The following is a 21167-nucleotide window of genomic DNA, read 5'->3' on the forward strand; positions in this document are numbered from 1 at the left end:
CAAGCCAGGGTCTCCTTTTACGAGAGAGAAAAAATTCTATCACATCGTGACATCGATCCTTCGATTCGATACGATAGTAGAAACGATCCGAGTCCATGAAAGAGAGCGAGAGGGTCGAGAGTCTCATTGAGAAAGAGAGAGATAGAAAGAGCGAAGCAAAATCAGTCAACTCAATTTTGTTTAGTTCAGGAGGAAGTGTGCGCAGTGGAACCCGTTCGCTCCGTTCCGCACTTGACAAGTTCGCCGTCAAGCATTTTTTGTCGGTTTCATCGACGTGACGAGCTGGCCTTTGCATCATTGAATGCTTACTTGTTACAAGTTTATCTTACGGGGAGACCGTTTTCCCCAAATATCCGAAGGAGTGCCCTCTTCTTTTCCCACAAGGGGTATTTATCTAGCCGAGTTGCATCCGTGCGTTATGGCTTGGGCCCTGGAGTTCGGGTCAGTGTTTACAACGTCTTCACCAATCGGTGCAACTGATCTTTCAATTTCTTATTAAGTTATTACTTTTCACCCTTATCATGGTGTGAAATGAGTGCTCGCGAGGAGTCGTTCGTTCAGTACTTCTGGTGTGTGAATAATGTGCTGTGATCTGTGAAATCCCCAATTTCAAATCCATTGAATATGGCCGAAGAGCTGCTAGTGAGTTTAAATAAACGTGACCCGTCCTGTGGATTAGGATTTTCGCTCTTGGGAACCCCAGGCTTTCCGCCTGTGATCTACGACATTGCAGAAAACTCGCCTGCGGCAGAAAGTGGGCAGGTAAGTTCATTCATGGTTCATGTCATGAACAGCTGTGCTATGTAAGAGGTCATTTCAGCTTGTGAACTCCCCAATTTGGCCCATTTCGTCAAGCCTTTTCTCTTATCTGCTCTCCCTTCAAGCTTGCTTAATTCCCTGCCAAGCTATTTGTTTCTGTACACATCTCCCATCCTTTTATTCTGATATGTAAATGCAGCAAGCGAAACAGAATCCTTATCATGGTGATCTTGCAAGACTATCTCTTTATGCAAAGCCATTCGTTAGCATAGCTGTGTAAATGATCTTCAAGCGTGCAGTTAATTGATTGAGATGAATGAACATCTCAAGCCAAACCCTAACCCTTTCAAATTCTACATTTCTCTTTACATAGTTGATACCGTTATCTCCCATGAGCTTCACAAAGCAGAGTTAAAGGATCGGAGGGCCACATGGAAATCTAATACAAGATTAAGCAAGCTTGGATAATATTGTGCAGTCGTTATTGTGTGGTGAGAACTTTCAATTGAAGCCCAAGAACAATTGTTATCTTAAAATGAAGGTGGATCACCAATCCATGTTGCTTGATGGGATAGAAAGCGGGAAATGTGATGTAAATACGTCCATGGGTCCTTGGAGTTAGAAATTCCAAATATTATTCTGATGAGTTTTCCAAGTTTCCATTTGTAAAAGCTTTTTCAGTGGCTAAAATAACATCCCTACAGTTTTTTCAATCGGTTTTAGAGTGCACCCTCAGTTTTACCAAGCACTCCGACAAGCAGTAAAAGTATCCCACTGACCCATAATGTATGTCTTTCGTGCTTTCGCCGTACAGTTAGCTCCAAAAAAACCTCACCATCTTGTAAATGCTGGTGAAACTGCTAAATACCATCTGTTAAGTAGCCTGTTGGCGCTGGCCCTGTTTAATTTTTGTTTTATCGATTTCTCGTACTAGTAAGAGGCCTTCATCAAGTACCTAACTATGGAGATCAATGGTTTAGTAACTATGGACCATTTCATTCATGTGAGGTTGTAGCTCTCTTATGAAACTTAAAATCTGGTTCTCATAAGGCTCACCTTAACATGGTCACTACAAGCCATACATTCTCAGAAGAAAGTGAGATATGTTCTTAGTTCCCAGTTGTTTGTTGTCTTAAGGGGCTCAACATTTTATAATCCTAGATGACCTGAAAAATGTTCTCAGTATTAGTGTTATGTTTGGAGAAAAATTCTCCCGAGGGATATTTTCTAGGTAGAGATTAAGAGTGTCAGAAAGGATAAGTAGGAACTGTGTGGAATAATTTGAAAGTTGTAGACATTGTCAAGACGTTGTTTGTATAGGTTCTGTTTTTAAATCAAAATGATTAGTTGTCTCTGGAATTGCGTCAGATGGATTGCAGGTATCATTTGGTTGGTTGTTCCTTAATGTTCTGAGAATGACATCCCCTGCCTCTTAAAATTCCTCAAATTAGTTAAAAAAATACTACGTGAAGAACCTGAATTAGGAATGCGGTGTTCTGAAGAATCCACTAAAGTTCTTTTTCTTTAGAAGGTGACCAGGTCATCAGTTCATCATTGTTTTTGCAAGAATTTCCCAGCAAGCGAGTACATTTTCCTAAGATGAAAACTTGTGTAAAATTTTGCAATTCTGAAACCAATGATGTTTCTGCATGAAATTATGATGACCATGAAAGTCTGCAGTACTCTGAATCAATAAATACATGAAATTTTCCAAGGTGCTGTCAGCAATTACAAAAGGGCCGCGACCCACTTTTTAGGACGGCAACGTTGTTGCACACTTAAAGAATCCAACCAATATTTGGAAAATTGACAATGTCATCATTAAAATAAGGAATAGTTTACCCCATGGGCACCCTAAGCATTGCTGGAATCCTGTTCTGGTGGATGGGGAATAAGCAAAGCGCCCTTAGTTAGTGACAAATGCAACGAATACCATACACATTTCATTCCAACTCCTGGATGCAACTATTCGGACTCTGTGGATGTCCGTGTTGCCTACGCACATAGTTGAAGGCGTTTTTACGTCCCTGTGTCGAGGCAATCACCTCTGCGAGGACCCAAAATGGCAGATCGCTTTCAATGTTTCGTTTTTATTACAGAGATATCCCCTAGGCACGCATAGTTTCATACAGGCATATATGTGAATATCTTTTGTGCTTCAGGTTTGATATCGTGGTGTGCTGAACATGATTGGTCGAGCGACTATTCATGCCCAAGAGACTGAAGTGGAAAAAAAGAATCGAAGGCACTTGGTCATTTTAGATCCTCACAGGAAAGCTCACCGCACATTTCCTTTCAGGAAGGTTGGACATGAAATCATCGACTTAAACCGCAGATTTTGACGTTATTTCTTCACGTTACCTATAAATTGAATCGGGTTCCTCTTGAAGGAAAGTTTACAAGGAAATCAATGAAACCACTCCTAAAACCTCCACGTTTCGTATTATTTAACATCGATACGAGCTTTTAATTTTTATACATCTCATATGCCTTCTCTCATTGACTCTCTTATTGAACGCCGCTGTGCGCTGGTAAGGCGGCTAGTGTCTTGAGGGCACAACGCCTTCAACTCCGTGCGTATGCAACACGGACATCCACGGAGCCCGAATAGTTGCATCCAGGCGTTATTATAATGATATGTGTTTAGTATCCGTCCACACTAACTGTAGCTTTGATTGTTCCTCGTGCCCCTGAACTTAATTCCAGCGTTGCCTCTTGTGCCAATGAAGATAACTGATTTTTATCAGGACATTTTTAATTCTCTGAGAAATGTATGAATGTGTGTTCATTTGAATGTATTTCAACGTTGTCGGCCCTCGAAATCGCCAAAAAAATTAGGTGTTTGTGTTTGATATTTAGAGTTTCCTTTAATCAAGTTTAATGAGTCGTCCTTTGTTTGAATTTTGTTTGGGAAAACTTATTTTGACGTTAAAGTGCGAAATTTTCGAAGAACAATCTCGATATGATTGATACGGAATTCAGAGAAGAAACGATGATGATTCGTTTTTCGAAAAATTAAATGCGACAGGAAAACTGTCAGATTGAAAATTAGAATTCGATCTAAAAATGAAAACGTGAACAAATCGACACCGATTCGATCGCCAAAAATCGATCGATTCGCGGGTTTTTCGAACGATTCATGGAGTTTTCGAACGACAGCTCCGTGAGCCGTGAACCCGTGTTTTGTTGATCCACTCGCGGTTTTCGTTGTGTTCACGTATATCGGTTCAAGTTTTAACTTTTCGAACGATTCATGTCGATCGAATCAACACCAGTTTTTTAATAATCGATCGATCCTTGTTTTTATTTTTCGATCGATTCCCGTCGATCGAATCCGTACTTACTTTCCTCTTAAATCGACCCATGTTCGTCAGCCGCCCGGCTCTTGCGAGAATTCAAAAGACGGAAGTCCCTCGGCGGTCGGTTCGTTGTGAGACCGAGCGCTCTTTTCAGGCCTCGTAAAATAAATGAAATAGCAACCCGCATTTCAGACATGAGTTGGTTCCAACCACCGAGTTCGGTGCTGCAAACATATCACTACACGGAGGACATTTATATTGCGTCTTGATCAAGTGAAGTCTCATTTCAAGTTATGTTCCCTTTCACAGAGCACTGAGAGCAGCTCAATTATCCATTGCCGAACCGCGGGCTGATTATTGAATTCGATATACGAAGCAATAGGCAAAGAAGTAGGAAAATGCAGCGAGCCTATTTGCTGAAACGGGTGGTCTTATATGAATGAACTGAGGGAGTAAATGATGGGCTAAAGAAATGATGGGTTGCCATTTGTTAGTCTAGGTATTACTTACCTCCTTTGGACATTGCAATTACCTGCTTCCACCAATAGGATTGCTCCATTTTCTCTTTGTCTATCGCTTTATCTAAGTATCAGTTTGATTAATCAGTCCGCTGGTCCGTGACTCCATCTGGTGACAGATTCCCACGGGGGGTGAGGGGGATGTCGCGAGGTATACTTAACGGACTTTTCGTCGAAAAAAGGGTCCCGGGAAAACTCCTGGTAGAATGCACCATATCATCTGGTTATATTTACCGTACTCTTTTTTCAGTTTCGAAGAGTACCTAACTTTATTCCTGAGGAGAGCAGCCTCACAAGCGCCGGTAGAATTTTACGCATGACTTTTGCTTTGCGTACACGGACAACGAGCCAAGAGCTAACCCATTCAATCAACTGCTCAGTTATGTAACTTGCGCCCACAGGTGCAGCGCTGCCTATTTTTCACCTGAGCTATCCGTATGCAACTAACTTCTAACGGAGATATTTTCAATATTTCTTGACGCGTGATTTTGAACCTCCCGCTCTTGAAAAAACGAAAGTCCTCGTGAGTCAAATCGCGAACTGAACTTTACCGCGGCAGTCTCTGCAGTATGAAAAAATAACAGCCTCAATTTCGATACTTCGGCTTATCTTTTGCACGTTTGTAACACTTTGAACAACACGGCTTGGGGAGGGAACACTGTTTGATTAAGAAGCCTGCCAAAACCGTTGTAGTGCGCTACTTGACGTAGGAAGACCATTGCCCTTTTTTTCTGAGCGAGTAAGTCAAATTTCCCGCAACCAATCTAAAATAAAAATGTTAATATCTTTATAAGGAGTTGATTTCAGTAATTTTCGTTGCGCCAATCGTGTTCTCCGTGAAATTTTAGTCAATGAGCATCATTTCAGAATGCAGGGTGTCTACAAGTCCGGAATTTCCGGAAAGTCCGGAAAAAATACTGATTTTTTTCAGGGTGGTCCGAAAGTACTGATAAAGAGCGAAATTCCGCAAGATGGTCCGGAACTTTTTCATTTTTGTCGCAATTTGAGCGGGAAATTCAATTTTTTTAAATTTGCCGAATTTCGTCAATTGGAGGTACTGACAAAGTACTGAATTTTTCCGTTGATGAGGTACCGAATTTCTTAGGAATGCAATGAAAAAGTACCGATTTTTGGCCAGCCTGTTTTTGTAGACACCCTGGAATGAATATTCGTACCCTGTCTACTCACTGGTCCATTCTCATTTTGACCGTATGTGTCAGACGTGACAACCTGTAAGTGCACGGGGACAGCATCGCCCAGCAGCGCGGTTCATACGGAGGTGTTAGGGAAGAGGACAGTAAGTAGCTTCATGAATGAGCCTCGATTTGTGTGAGAACGCATGCTTACCGCTGCTCAGGCCGAAATGCACTTGCTGTTCTGTCCCGTAGCACAGGCTGAAGCCGCGGCCTGGAAACCGCGGTTCGTTGGTCTGGTCCTTTCCGTTCCGACCCACGCCGACCACCGCACAATGTAAACGGTCTTTTGGAGAACTCGGACAGGATATTTCTTACTAAAATTTCAAATTTAAGCGCTTATCTCGTCACAACGTAAATTTTAAAGAACGCGCCTCGAGGAAAATTTCACGAGAAAACCAATGGAACCTCTTTTAAACTCCAACGTTTTGGAATAACAAAGACGTAAGCTTTTAAAGATTATCCACATTGTGTCCGATTCCTTCCATTGATTCATTCTTTTGTGCGGCGCGACGCGGTGGTGCCGCGGTTCGCTCTTGTCCTGAGAAGAGATTATGTATGATCAATGATCATTCAGGGTTTCCACTGCGCGGCAAACGCACGGGTTTTCTGATAAAGATACAAAAATCCGGGAATATTCTATGATCGAGCTTTGGAGGTATGCAATTTCTTTACTTATATACCCTAAAATCTCACTATCATTTAGACTCCACGTATTTCAGCTCATTTCTCCGGCATCCCCACGCTGCTAAGGGGCCGTCCATAAATTACATAACGCTCTAAAGATGGAGCCCCCCCTCCCCCCCCCCTTCCAAGAGAGCGTCGCGTCACGTTATTTTTGGACCTACTCCACATAAGCGTTACGAAAGGGTGGGGGGGGGGTGGTCACAAATCTCAAAAAATGCGTTAATAATGTATGGACGGCCCCTAATTCAAATTTCTTATCTTTTGCGAAAATGCGTCCTCATCAGAATCCAAAATGCACGTCGGGTAAGAAAAAAAGAAGACAGAAAAGGTATTTTGGAATCCCCGAGCTCCAGAGGGGGATCTTTCTGAGAAGTACGGAAAATTGAAAGAAAAAGCAATTGAAAACCATTTAACGTGTTGAAATGTTGAAACACACAAGGTCAGATCGTATGTGTGCTTATTCAAACAATTAAAATACCCTAGTAAATAAAATACAAGTGAATTTTCGAAAAATTCCGTTTGTATCAGCAGAAATTTGGCAACCTCCGGCTGATCTTACGGCGTTCCTCCTGCGTGGGTCGAGGGCATCGCATCCGCGAAAGGTCCGGCCCAGTAGCGATTCTCGCGATAGCTGGCAACGTTAGTCGGACACTTTATGTGAAACAATCGATATCTATCGAATTAGGCCGCATCTCCTAGAATCGATTAATAATAATGGATTTAAATGAAGGGAGAACAGGGTTGCCAACTGTCGAAGATCACGACTGGTCCGGTCGAGTCTGATTCTGATCTCTGATCCGCTGCCGGCTTCCGCAGCGGACGTTACATCCAAGGCTGAACCTGCCCTTATACGGTCTTGTATCTTTTACCATCTCGGTCGCGTCGCACCGCTCTCCACCATCCGCCCCATCTGCCGAGTTACCGGAGAAACCGACAACGACCGAATTTCAAAATCGAATATTTTTCAAAATTAAACTAATCTCGATTGAACCGTTTATTTTCTAAGTCTCGTAAGCGCCAAAATTGCGAATGCGAGGAAAGCTAGGAAATCCGTTTATTAGCTTTGTTGACCATCTTCGAATTCCAAAAAAATGGACCTTTAACCCAATTTGACCCTAGCCCCCCCCCCCCAAATTTTAGCGTACCCCAAAATCGTTGGACGTGCATAAGGAGACCATAAATATGGTGTTCTGTGAGAATTTTGAATGAAATCGAACCGATAGATTCTGAGATATCGCTGTAGACAGATTTGGGGGACGTCGGACGGACGGACACACATTTTTTCAAGTATGGTTATTTTGACTCCTGGGACCTTAAAACGTCTAGAAATGATGAAATTTCAACTTTTTTTTTCTTTTTTTTTTTTCTTGGAGGATGACAATACTTCCTCTCTACCCTAGGGGAGCGAGAAAGTAAAAATGTTCGTTCTTTCAGAAGGCTATTTTGGAACCAGACATGCACTGGAAAAAAAACACATTGGATCTCTAGTCCAGACTCTTGAAAACATTGACAAGAAAGAATACTCTTGATTCAATAGGATTTTTGCTTGAATCCAAACGAAATCCTCTTAAATTAAGAAGCTTGGTTCTTGATTTCAGCTAGATTTTGATTGAATCAAGAGTACTTTTTACTGTCGATGTTTTTAAGAGTCTGGACTCTAGATCCAATGTGTTTTTTTTTTTTTTTTTCTAGTGTGATTGATTATACCAGAGAAAGCAAAGAAAAAACAACCCCTGAACCATCAAAATAGAGATTGGTGGTCACGTGATTTGGAAATTAATCGGTTCCATTGATTGGTTGGACGAAAATAATCGATAAATGGAAGTTGGAAACCCTGTCTCCATGCGTATAGAGCATCCCAAACGTCTGTCGAGCGCATAAAATCTTCAACTTTGAGTTTCCTCTCTCTGAGCTTTTTCGTGTATTTACCGCCGCAAAGGATTTTAATGGAGGCAAGCATAAGAAATCCTCGCTCGCGGCTAGGTTCGTGAGGCCGAATCGGAGAAATTTGATTTTTTCCCTCCCACGCGCCGAAACACAGGCATCCCCCTCCCTTCGCGCGACGGCATATGATTGAGTCGCCCGGAAAAGGATTTAAATTCGATGAAAAGAACCTCGTTACCTCTTTATTACGCATTCAAGGGCAAAGTTCAGCTTCGGCACGAGGTTCCAACTTCATCATAAAAAGCCCTTGTAACTTTTATCGTGGGTGGTTGAGCTTTTTTTCCTTTCTCCATCTTCAAAAGGAGATGGATTACGGACTGGCTCAAATCTTCTGTCAATGGACCTTTTCACTTCCAATCCTTTTAGGAACTTCGTGAGCAAGTTCGCATGCTTTGACCTATTCCTCACATGTTGCAACCCCCCTTCCCCCAATCCTTTTTCTTTCCCCGATAGAGAGAGGGGGTAATATATGACGGATATTATCGTTACTTAATTATGTAAGACACTTAGGTCCCTCAATTACTGCTACGGATTGAATGCATTGATACTCAATTCTACCGGCACTTCGTGCAAAGAATATGGACAAATGATGTTTGGAAGTGTGTTCTATCGGTATGATTTCAAGCAACCCAGCGAAAAAGAGGAGGGGGGCTCGTACGGTAGCTCTTAAAAAACTTTCGAATTTCGCTCATATTACCTCCAAAGTAGTTTCCCAATCGCCCGCCACAAAGCCCCGTGCATTATTTCGGTCCAATCGGGGGAGGGGGGAAGGCAAAACAAATGAAAATCTCCGAAAATTATAATTGAAAAAGAAAAGAAATTCTAATTTGACGGGACAAAAGGCCAAGTTTTACTCGATGCCTCCACAGAAAGCCGCGTCAGCACTATCGCGCGTGTGTCAACTCGGAAACTTTTCATCGGGGCTTTTTCAAGTGCCCCGCGGTAAATTAGCCGTCGTAATGTTTTATCAATCGTCCTTGAATACCTATTATTTCGTCAAGTGCCCATAAAGGCGTGTTGTTTGGTTTATGTCGAGTCGCGTTGCTGCCTCCGCCCCCCCCCCCCCCTCCCCCCATTCCCCGGGGTCGCCCCCTCGATGCGATGATGGTGACTTCTAGTTCGACACCAGGGCTCTCGACCCAATATCCAGTATTGGCGCGCAGAAGAGTTCTCTCGGTTGCCGTTCCTGACCGATTCTGTGTCGTATACTGCCGTGCCACGGAGGAACGCCGTATGAACATTCGAGAGTTGCCAAATTTCCCTCAGTAAAATGTTTATTTTTGAGGAAAGTTATGATTATTTTTATTTTAAATTCTCAGAATATTTAGGTAAACTTGCGAGCAAAATTATCTGAAAAATTGAAAGGAAAATATTCACAAGTTCACCAGGCAATTCGTGTTTTATCAAAAGAAATTTGGCAACGCCTGAAGGTTCATACGGCGTTTTTCCTTAGCACGGCAGTATACTGCCGTGCTAAGGAAGAGCTCCGTATGAGCCCTCAGACGTTCCGATAAAAACCGAATTTACCGGGAAAATTGCGAATATTATTCTCTCAAATTTCCAGACAATTGTGTACGCTATTTGATCCAAAATATCTAAAAATTTCAAGGAGAAATATGCATGAATATTCTCGAAAATGCATCTTTTATAAAGGGAAATCTGGCAACTCTCGAAGGTTCATACGACGTTCTTCCTTAGCACGGCAGTATACAACAGTTTCCAGGAAACGATGTCTGCCTTTTCTGTGCGAATTTTGCACGTAGAAGAAAACTCGGGTCTTTAGGACCAAACCTTGGTTCATAAAGCTCATTGTGTAAGTTTTCAGCTCAGACAATTGAAGTCCTCGATCGTTTTAAACGAACCATAATTCAAGTATCCGTAGTCTTCGATAAAAATTTCAAGTTTCAGCACATGACTGGTAAAAACTTTAGTTACCTAATTAAACCGAAGTTCGTTTTTTTTTACGACCGTGAACTTTGGTGCTTGGTCGAGGACTTCGGTGCGCCTTCATATGAATCGAAGTTCATCACTCGGTGTGAAGTATCGGATGATCGCGATGTAGCAAGATATGTGCCTCGCACACTGGAAACAAAAAAAAAACACATGGGATCTAGAGTCCAGACTCTTAAAAACATCGACAAGAAAAAATACTCTTGATTCAATCAGATTTAAGCTTAAATCAAGAACCAAGCCTCTTAATTTGAGCGGATTTCCTTTTGATTTAAGCTTACATCTGATTGAATCAAGAGTCCTTTTTCTTGTCAATATTTTCAAGAGTCTGGACTCTAGATCCAATGTGTTTTTTTTCCAGTGTACGAAACTAGTTTCGTAAGCGGCACGAGACAGTACGTGGCGTCGTTTTTTAAGGAGAAAATTCCCGTGCCGCGCACGGTATTGTCATTCCCACCCTCAAATTTTTTTTTCAGTGCAGTGAATCCATCATTTTCCCTCTTAGTTGACAACAACCACCCATTTCAACCAACAGGATTGCTCTATTTTCCCTTTGCACTCTTCGTCTATAGCTTCAACTACACTTTTCAATAATCAGCTTACTGCGGATTGATTATTAAAATTGTTGGAAAAAGCGATAGACGAACAGACGGAAAATGGAACGATCCCGTTTGTTGAAACTGGTGGCTGTCATAGACCAGGGGAGAAAAAGGTGGACTAAACTGTATAGGGTCCCTTGTCGGTTGCCGTTAGCCGTTAGTTAGTCTATACTTATTATCTCTTTAGTCCATTGCAACCACCTGCTTCCACCAAGAGGATCGCCACATATTCCCCTTCGTCCGTTATGTCCATCGCTGAGTCTATCAATTTCAATAAGCAGCCCGCTGGTTAACAGTGCATGAACCAAAAGCTGCGGGGGCGCGGTACTTCTCTCCGAACGCTGAAGTGGAAAGCGGTGCCGCCGACGCGACGCGACGAGACGAGAACGCTACGTCGACGTCACGGCCATAACTTTGGCGCCTACGCGCGATGCAGTTTTGCAAAAGATGCCACCATTAGCACTTGAATGGACAGGAAGCACGCATTTAAATTTAGGTTAACCGACCCGTGGTGTCCCCCGATAACGCTCTCAACGTCCGCCGGGGGGGGGGGGGGGGGGGGGGTGCGCGCTCTCCAAACCCCCCAGCTTCCTCCCGACGGCGCTGTTGACGTGTGTCTCGTTGACGTTAAGTACCCTCACCCTAAACGTCAACCCCCCCCCCCCCCCGCCGTGGGATGCGTCGTCCTTTGTCATGACGGAGGCGTCCAGCGTTGCTCTATCGGTCCGTCGATGACTGAAGGGTAGTAAGCGCTGCCCCGTGGGCGCAGACCACATAGAGACAATATATTTGAGAGACCCCGCATTGCTATTTCCCCTGTAGTATTGAACACTGGAAAAAAAAACTACATTGGATCTAGAGTCCAGACTCTTGAAAACATTGACAAGAAAAAGGACTCTTGATTCAAGCAGATTTAAGCTTAAATCAAAAGAATATCCGCTCAAATTAAGAGGCTTGGTTCTTGATTTAAGCTTAAATCTGATTGAATCAAGAGTATTTTTTCTTGTCGATGTTTTGGAAACCAATGGAAAAACTCATAGAACCTCAAAGTTTTGTATGAACGGAGTTATAAGCGCTTAAAGTTTGCAAGCTTTGTCCGACCTTTCCTTTTGACTCGTTCCACTGCGTGGAGGGACGACGTTTTTTTCGTGTGGACCTCTGTTTTTTTTGTTTTTTTTTTGCATGTATACTTAATCGTGGCCGCAAAAATGTCGGGAAAAGGGGGAAAGAGAGAAGAAAATTGTGGCTTTCCTAATTGCCCCTGCTTGTCCCAACCTGACCCGCGATCCCGAATTCCCCGCACGCTTGATGAGAAGTACGTTTACGCGGCTACTTAACGTTCTGTCGCTTTCGTGCTACCCGGCGGAACGCGATCTCGGATTTCAGAGGTGGAGAGACATGAGACAAATCCCAGGGCTCGATTGATGACCCCATCGTTAACCGCAAAATGCCCATCATGATGTGAAATTGATTTCTAAACAATATGCAGATTAGCCCTCTGCCCCCCCCCCCCCCCCCCTTGTGTCGTGTCGCGATCGCGTGTACGTTTTCTCTTGTTCTTCTTCCTCTCCTCGAGAAGTCTTACAAGTGTCGCATTACAATGCGTTCTGCACCAAATAGTCCCCGCCTTCATCCTCATCCACCGCTTCTCGTCGCTAAGGAAAAACGCCGGATGAGCATTCAAATGTTGCCAAATTTCCCCGAACAAAATATTGATGTGTCAGGAAAGTTGCACATATTTTTCCTTGAAATTTGTAGGCATTTTAGACTAAATTGCGAACAAAATTGTCTGCAAAATTGGAAGAAAAATACTTACAACTTTCCCAGTAAATTCGTGTTTTACTGAAGGAAATATGGCAACGTCTGAAGGCTCTTGTGGCGTTTTTCCTTAGCTCGTCAGCGCTATCGCTGAGAATTCCATGCTTAAGTACTTCTCCAACGAGGAAGTTGCACGTTGTCTGGTGCACGGACAAATTTTCACGAGCCTAGGAATTCCCACGCCTAACAGATCAGCTCAGTCAGCAGATTTTAAATGGCTTTTTTCAAACAAAAAAGTCGAACTGAATGGACCAGTGGACTCGGTACGAATTGAAGAACTCTGATACAGGCCCGCCACAAGGGGGGGGATACTGGGTCCCTGGTACCGGGGCCCGGGCCCTGGAAGGGCCCGTGACGCAGGTGACAAACCGCTACGAATTTCATGAGTAACCCTTGTCTTGTAGGGAAAAGAGAAAAAAATTACCCTAAAAATTCCGCAAAAGGTGAATAAAGTTTCAAAAACACGCTAGGGCACTATAAAATTTTTCTTACTTCTTTAGAGATTTTCAAGATTTTGAGTATATGTAGAATGATATTTTTAGTAACTGTGTTTCATTTTCTTCCGTTGTCGGATGCTAAGAGGCTCCTTTCTGGGCATCCTCGACTTCAATGGCTTAACTCCCTTGCCATAGACGTAAGAAAGGGGAGTCCAGGGGGGCCCGGCTCCCCATAGAATTGAAAATTATCATCTGCCCCCTCAAAAAAAAATTTATAGATGTTTTGAATGCAACAATTCGAAAGTTTTTGGTGCTGAAAGTAAACAAAAAGGCGTAATTATTCTGCAGAAATTGATGGAAAATCTCCATCATAAGAGCTTCATAATGCGTCCAAATAGATTTAAAATTTCAAAAATTTCCCGGGGAGCCCCCCCCCCTGTGCTAGGGGCCCGAGCCAGAAAATTGGTACCAGGGCCCGAGATGGGATGTGGCGGGCCTGTCTGATACATGTTTCTTGATCAAAATTTCACGTTCATGTTTCGAGATCAAAATTTCACGTACATGTTTCTTGATCAAAATTTCACGTTCATGTTTCGAGATCAAAATTTCATGTACATGTTTCTTGATCAAAATTTCACGTAGAACTTGATGTGGGTAACGAAAATTTCTTAAATCACCGGAAATATGAATTGCTCGCTCACAAGAAAAATAATATTCTGCGTGAATCAAATTGCGCACTATAATGATTGTGGCGGACTTTTTGGTGAAGCAGTGTTTCGAACCCTGTTTTGTATAATGTGTAACGTGCAAGGTTATTCCATACTTCGTTTTAACATTAGAAAGCAGTTCAAAATAGGTACGCAACGTTTCAAAAAAACCGGAAGGTCTCAGCCACCCGTTTAGCAGTGTTGCAAGAAGGCAAAGACACTGGACCAAGCTCTGCAAAAAAACTTCCGGTGATTTTCAAGGGTTGTCTCGAGCTTGTATTTTTCCCTCGTAGCCATCATTACTGTCCTTTTTTGTTTGTATTCTGTTAGTTGACCAATGACCATTCACAAGGGAATCTCCATTTTAAGTTGAAGCTATCACCGAAAACGTGATCAGAAGCGATACTCGAGGATGAACGTGACGTGAGCGTTGCAGAGATTCTCCAACCTGCGCCTTACCCAACAACCGCCAAAATAATCTCCCCGTGAGAAATCAGGGTGCGTACAAGTCCGGAATTTCCGGAAAGTCTAGAAATAGTACTGATTTTTTAAGGGAGGTCCGGAAGTACTGAAAAAGTGCGGAAATTCCGCAAGAAGGTCCGGAATTTTTTTCATTTTTTTTTGTCATTTTTGTCGCAATTTAAGCGAGAAATTCAAATTTTCAAATTTTATCAATTGGAGGTACCTACCTGAAAAAGTACTGAATTTTACTGTTAAGGAGGCACTAAATTTTTTTAGAATGTACTGAAAAAGTGCTGTGAAAATACTGATTTTTGGCCAGCCTGTTTTAGTAGACATCCTGAAAATATTTGATGAGAGATATCCCCTGATCATCCTGAAACTACCGCGGGAAGCGAGTAATATGTATAATGTCCGTGCGTGCTTCGGTCGTAGTTCTCGCATTGTACGAGTGCACACGAAACAAAATTGTGAAGTCTCTAAATGCTCTCCTATAAAATTAATCGTTCCCACCACTGGTCTTCAAAAAGTTGTAATCGAAGGCAATACGGCAACATCGCCCCGCGATTACGCAAAGTGGAGCGTCATTTTATGGCGCGATCGCAGTGGGCGTAGCCAAAAAAGCCGAATACTAAGGCTCATAACGGCTTCGTTAAGAGGGGCACCGCTGAAAATTATATCACTCTATTCCCTGCATTGTCCCCCTTCAAAGGTCTAATATCCCCCGGATTGTTTACCGTGCGGCCGTTTTCCAGGAAAAAGAACTCGTTTGCTGCTAACCGCCGCCGATTCTCAGCGGAGATCAAGGAAACGAGTCGTGTCCCGTATAGCCACTTTTTTCCGCACTCGCTGAATAAGTTATTTCACGCGGACTGCTAGTAATCAAACAGTTTATATCGAGTACTTCCCAAGAGAGAGTCGTGACACGAGGCTTTTTGGAGGCTGTTTCAGGACCCAAAAATTGAGAGGGGAGGGGTGGCGAATAACGCTTAATGGTTACCCGCGATTCTGTGCCAAGGAAGAACGCCGCGCCGTTTGACCATTCGAATGTTATCAAATTTCTTTCCGGAAATCTTTTTTGATTGAAGGAAGTATTAAATGTTTTCCCCTGAAAGTTTCAGACACTTTCGATCAAATTAGGTACGAACAAAATTCGCTAAAAAATCTCGACGGCTGATGAGTCGTCGAAATAGACCCCTCGGTGTCCGCAGCCCAAGCTATTGACGCGCAGTGAAACCGAAAGTCTCCGGACTTCCCAAGTAATTAACCTTTCCTCCCCCAAAATATTCAAAGAAATGCCTTTTTTCTCTCTAATTCTTTTCTCTCTTTTCTTTGACAAATTGCCGCAATCCTGTCAAAAACGCGCGCTTTTTGAGCTGGTGCACGAGGATGACACTCATAATTGGCGCTGGAGGAATTTTGTACTCCGACCTTGATCCTCAATTAGTATCAATTTTTGAACCTGAACAAGTCAGCCCGGCACTGTGTACCAGCGGCTAAATCAATCTACTTTTTTTTGCAAAAATTAAGTTCCTTACGGGGTGATGGGTCAGTAATTGGTAGCGTTCATCCTTTTCAAAGGGTTGGTCTCTAGGGTTTCATAAATCTTCCCGCCGTCAGAAAAAAACGAATTATAGTATCCCATCGCAAGTTTACCCCCCGAGGCTCTGAAACAGAAAATCCCTTTTCCCATCTCCTCAGTAAGCATATCTAATACTCTGCCATGGCGATGTGTCAGGTCTGCGTCCAAGTTCAATAACGAGGAAGACAGGCATGGATTTTGATAAAATCGCTCCAACTTCTCACCCTCTTCCCTCGGAAAACAGGCGAGGATCTGTAAATTTACAAGACCGAAACGGAGGCTTGTAAGAATTCCTCAGTAGCACCAAGGAAAGCTTAAATTTATGCGAATATTTATGGAAGTTTGCCACAATTTCATGCACCGGTATGTCTCGTCGGCCCTTTCCCCCTCTGAACTTCAATTAAAATTGCCAACCATAAACTTCTCGGAAGAAGTGCGCATTCAAAGGGAGTCACATTCCCTCGCAAACTGTATCTCATCGTCCAACTCGCAGGAAGCATCTCGGAGTCAGATACTTTTTGACGACAAAAATTGCTCAAACTTTGTTTATTTTGATTTTGCACGTCGTCTTTCAGTTTCTCTCCTCGGTTCAATTTCAGCAAGAGTTTCGGGCCCTCCACGGTTGCCAAGTAGAGCTGAAGTCCAGCTCATTTCAATGTAACTCGTTGTCAGTGTGAAATCCTGAAAATTTTATCACCAAATCTGGTAACCTTGGTGGCTTGTTGCAGCCGGCGTCGTCACTAACTCGGGATTTCAAATATCTTCTTCCGGTCTAATTGCTTACAAAGCGTTGTTTTTTCATTTTCTTTTTCAGTTCACGGCAGTTTCAGTGTGTTATCCGAACTGAGCTTGAACCTACAAACTCTTTTTCTTCTTGAAACTTTCAAAGCAGAAAGTAGAGAATACGAGCAACGTTGATCTCGTCGAGATGATGATTCGTAAACATTTCCTCATGTATGTGCATTGTTCACGGGGGCTTGCAAGAGGAAACATATCTACATAATCCTGTACATTGCTTCTTTACGTTTTTTCTTAATCTGTAATTCCACGATCAAAACGAGCGGATCAATAAGCGACATCGAAGCGTCTGTTGCGTGAAGCTCATCAAAATTTAGGGGCGCCTATCTCTTTCGGATCACCCACCAGAGTTAAAAAACGCATCATTACTATAAGCTCTCTGTCTTCCTGAGTTTTCATTTTTTGTCACAGTTCGTTGCAGGGCCGGATTCCCATGCCCATGGGCCGCCCCCTTCTCATTCGTTTTGAAACTCGATAAAAACCATCAAATGAACGTGCCAGCGGGGGATGGGTGCACAAGACGCATTTACTCGTGTTGAACACATTTTTTGGGAAAGCCCTGTCAACCCTACTAGCAAAAGTTCACGAAACTTTCCGCGAAAGTTAAGTTCCGTAAACCTATCTCTGTGTGGACAAGGCCTTCCATTCATAAGAAATGAACGAAAAAATTATGAAAGAACAAACATAAATGTGGTTCAATGATTTTAACTTCCGCCGCCGCGCCGCGCAGACCGTACCGTGTTGGACGCAATGCGTGAAGTATTCACGCAGTCTTGTAGGCGCTTTGCGTTTCACGCTGACCGCACTGCGTTTGGCGCAATGCGTGAAGTATTCATGCATTCTTGTAGGCGCTATCCGTTTCACGCTGACCGCAATGACCGCACTGTGTTTGATGCAATGCGTGAAGTATTCGTGCAGTCTTGTAGGCGCTAATATGTGTTAGGTTCGTTGTGGCATTCTTCCGGGCCCATTTTCGCAATTTTTTATCTGTTGATTTTATTTAGATGAGCCCGCTATATTTAGACTTTGGAAATATGACTCAGGTTTTCTTATATTCCGTAATGATAAAGTCGTGAATTCCTCCATTTAAATAATGTGGGTGTAAATGTTCATTTTTTGTCATAGTTCGATCGAATGGTCTACTAGTCCGATGCCCATGATTTTTGCGGTTATCGATAGGAAGTAGTCCATATATAAGCTCCCTCTATTTAGATTAACTCACTGGGACCCGGAAGGTGGACCGCAGAGCAGTGGCGAGGCGTCAATGATCGATTATCGATATTTCCCCTTTCAAAGCCATGGCACAGAATCGATTATTAAGGTGCTCGTTGCGAACACCCCCCTAGTACTTGATGCGCTGTCCGCGCGATATACGTTGATCGAAAAAGAGAGGCGCCTCACTATTTTAGTCTTGACTCTTGTCTATGCATCGGCGTCCCATCCTGATTGCCTCTTTTTCATCGTGAAACGGCTACGTAAGCTGTCTACACTGCCGTACGAAGGAAGAACGCCGTATGCGCCTTTAGACGCTGCCAAATTTCCTTCGATAAAATATGAATTTCCATGGAAGTCTGTGAATATTTTTCCTCCAGTTTTTCAGGGAATTTCATTCACAATCATATCTAAATTATCTAAAAATTTCAAGGAAAAATATTCAGAAGTCTCTTCATAATTTAACACTTTATCTAAGGAGATTTGGCAACTATCGAATGTTCATACGGCGTTCTTCCTTAGCACGGCAGTATACAGGAAAAGGTGTCTTTCTTCAAGGAGGCAGAATATTAAGTTGAGTTATTTTTGTCGAGTTATAGCTAAACTATCCGGATTCATACCTTGCTGCCTTGCTAAGGAAAACTGCTGTATGGGCCCTCAGACGTTGCCAACTTTCTTTTGACAAATCACGAATTTTTATCAAAATCTGTGACTATTTTTCCTTACAATTCATCATAGAATTTTATTCGTAATTTGATCCGGAGTGTCTGCAAATTTCAAGAAAGAATATTAAAACAGTCGTTAAAAATAAATATTCTCTGAGGAGAAATTTGGCAACATTTGTATGCTCATACGGCGTTTTCCCTGAAGACGGAAGTTTAAGCCCGTATCCGATCCCCACCGCGCGGCGTTACGACGAGGCACCGAAATCAAGTCGGTCGATGATGCATGACGTTACATCAGTCAACGAGACGACAGGACGTGAGCGTCTGAGCGTTCTGCAAAAAATCAGGACGCGAGAATGAGGGGAACAAGGCTGTCGTGCTAAGGAAAAACGCCACAAGACCACTCGACTGCTGCCAATTTTCCTCTAATAAAAGAAGAATTCGCTGGAAGAAGTAGTGAGTAATATTCGTCGAATTTCTTCCAAGATTTTATTTGCAATCTTTACTCAGGGTGTCTACAAGTCCGGAATTAGTATTGATTTTTAAAGGGCGGTCCGGGAGTACTGAAAATGTGCGGAAATTCCGTTAGAAGGTCCGGAATTTTTTTCATTTTTTTGTCGTTTCTGCGTCGCAATTTGAGTGAGAAACTTAAATTTTTGGAATTTCGTCAATTGGAGGTACTAGAAAAGTACTGAATTTTTCTGTTGAGGGGGTACTGAATTCCTTGGGGATGTACTGAAAAAGTACTGTAAAAGTACTGATTTTTGGCTAACCTGTTTTAGTAGACACTCTGACTTTGTGATAAGCTCTCAAACCCTCTAAATTCTCATTTTAGTGTATTTTCCGAAGGAAATACACTATTGCATTCTCCCATGATGTCGAATCCAGACCTGAGACATTGTGAAGAGCACCGATCACGGGTCGTAGATCACGAAAATATATGCCATTCAAATTCATGTGTATATATATATGTATGTATATATGTATGTATGTATGTATGTATGTATGTATTTCCGCCTTTTGAAGATTTTTCGATTTTTGAGTGGTTATATCTTTCTTACGTTGAAAGATATTTTGACCAATTTTTTTGCATTTTGTAGAGACTCATTAGGACTACTATTCTGCGAAAAAAAATTGAAATTTGAGGCAATAGATTTTGAGGGGTGGGGCTCGAAAGTGGGGGGAGGTCAAATCTTGTCCACTCGATAACTCGAGCGAAAATGAATATTTTGAGCTGAAATTTTTACGGGTGGTAGTTCTCCTCTAGGACTGGTTTGGTATTGAATTTGAGCTAAATCGGCCGAGCCGTTTAAAAATGGCGAGCTTTGAAAGTTTTAGGCGAGGGGTGCGCGGCATGAGGGGAGCCGGCCGGAGCAGGGCCGCACAGTGGGTCGGGGGAGAAAGTTTTTGGACAAGCTGATCGTCGCACAGTGGGTCAGGGGAGAGAAGTTTTTGGACAAACTTTTCGTCGCACAGTGGGTCAGGGGAAGGAAGATTCTGGACAAATTGTTCGTCGCACAGTGGGTCAGGTTAAATGATCTGTTCTTGAACAAAATCTCACCATTTAACCGTCACAACCTTTCGCAGCGCGTTCGCTGGCAACGTACGCAACTACTATCTTGTGCTCAAGAAATTAATTCATTCCCTTACAGATTGATCCCCCCCCCCCTTCGGAAAATACACTCTTCCCGCGGTGGACGCGCGGGTCGCTTAAGAAGACAGAACAACTGGAATGGACACTCAAACTAAAAAGCGCGCGCGAAGCGCGCGTCCTGGGGGGGCTTGGGGGGGCGAAGCCCCCCCAAAAAACCGGCGCGGAGCGAAGCGGAGCGCCGGTTTTTTTTGTTAGTACGCCCCACCAATCCACTGGGCCAATTTCAATGGTTTTTTTTTACCATCCATTCGGGGATCGAGAGTAAATCGGATAAATATGTCCCTTTGGGACCATCCGAGACTCCATCCAGGTTCGGGTGATTGACCTAAACGGGGAATCGGGCCGTGCGAGCAACCAACAATCGGATATCCGGACAAGAATGGTTTATTTTGCGGCTGTCGACAGGTGATAGTCCCCAGATGACCACGCTTTTTTCAAGTTTTGGAAATGTGGCCCAGGCTTCTTCACATTTCGTGATAAAGCTGTGAACTGTCCTATTAAAACAATGTTCATTTTCATTTTTCGTCATAGTTTGTCCCGATTTTGTCGACCGGTGATAAACCCTAAATGAGCCCGCTCTATTCAGATTTAGGAATTATGACCCAAGGGTTTTTACTCTCAGTATAAATCTGACTCTAGGATAAGCATAGCTTTCCTCAAAATGGTTCATCCGGGAAAATTTGGCAACACTCGAATGTTCATACGGCGTTCTTACTTAGATGAGTAGCCTAGGAAACACGACCTGTCGATGGTGGATGCGCCCGGGGAAGTGGAATCGGAGAGGTGAAACGCTCCTGAAGAGCTTGCAGTTTTTCGAGTCCGTGTCCGTCTTCGGAACGATCGTCACCCATGTTGCTAAGTCTCCCGTGTTAAGGAAGAGCATCGC

General features: G+C 43.1%; 1 protein-coding gene across 2 annotated transcripts in view; it reads left to right on the forward strand.

Annotated features, from left to right (window-relative positions):
- Nucleotides 1-147: 147 nt before the first annotated feature.
- The window catches only part of Efa6 (Exchange factor for Arf 6), a 150892-nt gene continuing 129872 nt past the window's right edge, over nucleotides 148-21167 (forward strand). For both annotated transcript variants that reach the window (XM_019053409.2, XM_019053424.2), the window contains exon 1: nucleotides 148-762. In XM_019053409.2, the coding sequence (XP_018908954.2) occupies nucleotides 625-762 (138 nt within the window). In that variant the 5' untranslated portion in view covers nucleotides 148-624. The remainder of the gene's footprint in view (nucleotides 763-21167) is intronic.

The sequence above is a fragment of the Bemisia tabaci genome, chromosome 1 (assembly GCF_918797505.1).
Source record: "Bemisia tabaci chromosome 1, PGI_BMITA_v3".
NCBI lineage: Eukaryota > Metazoa > Arthropoda > Insecta > Hemiptera > Aleyrodidae > Bemisia > Bemisia tabaci.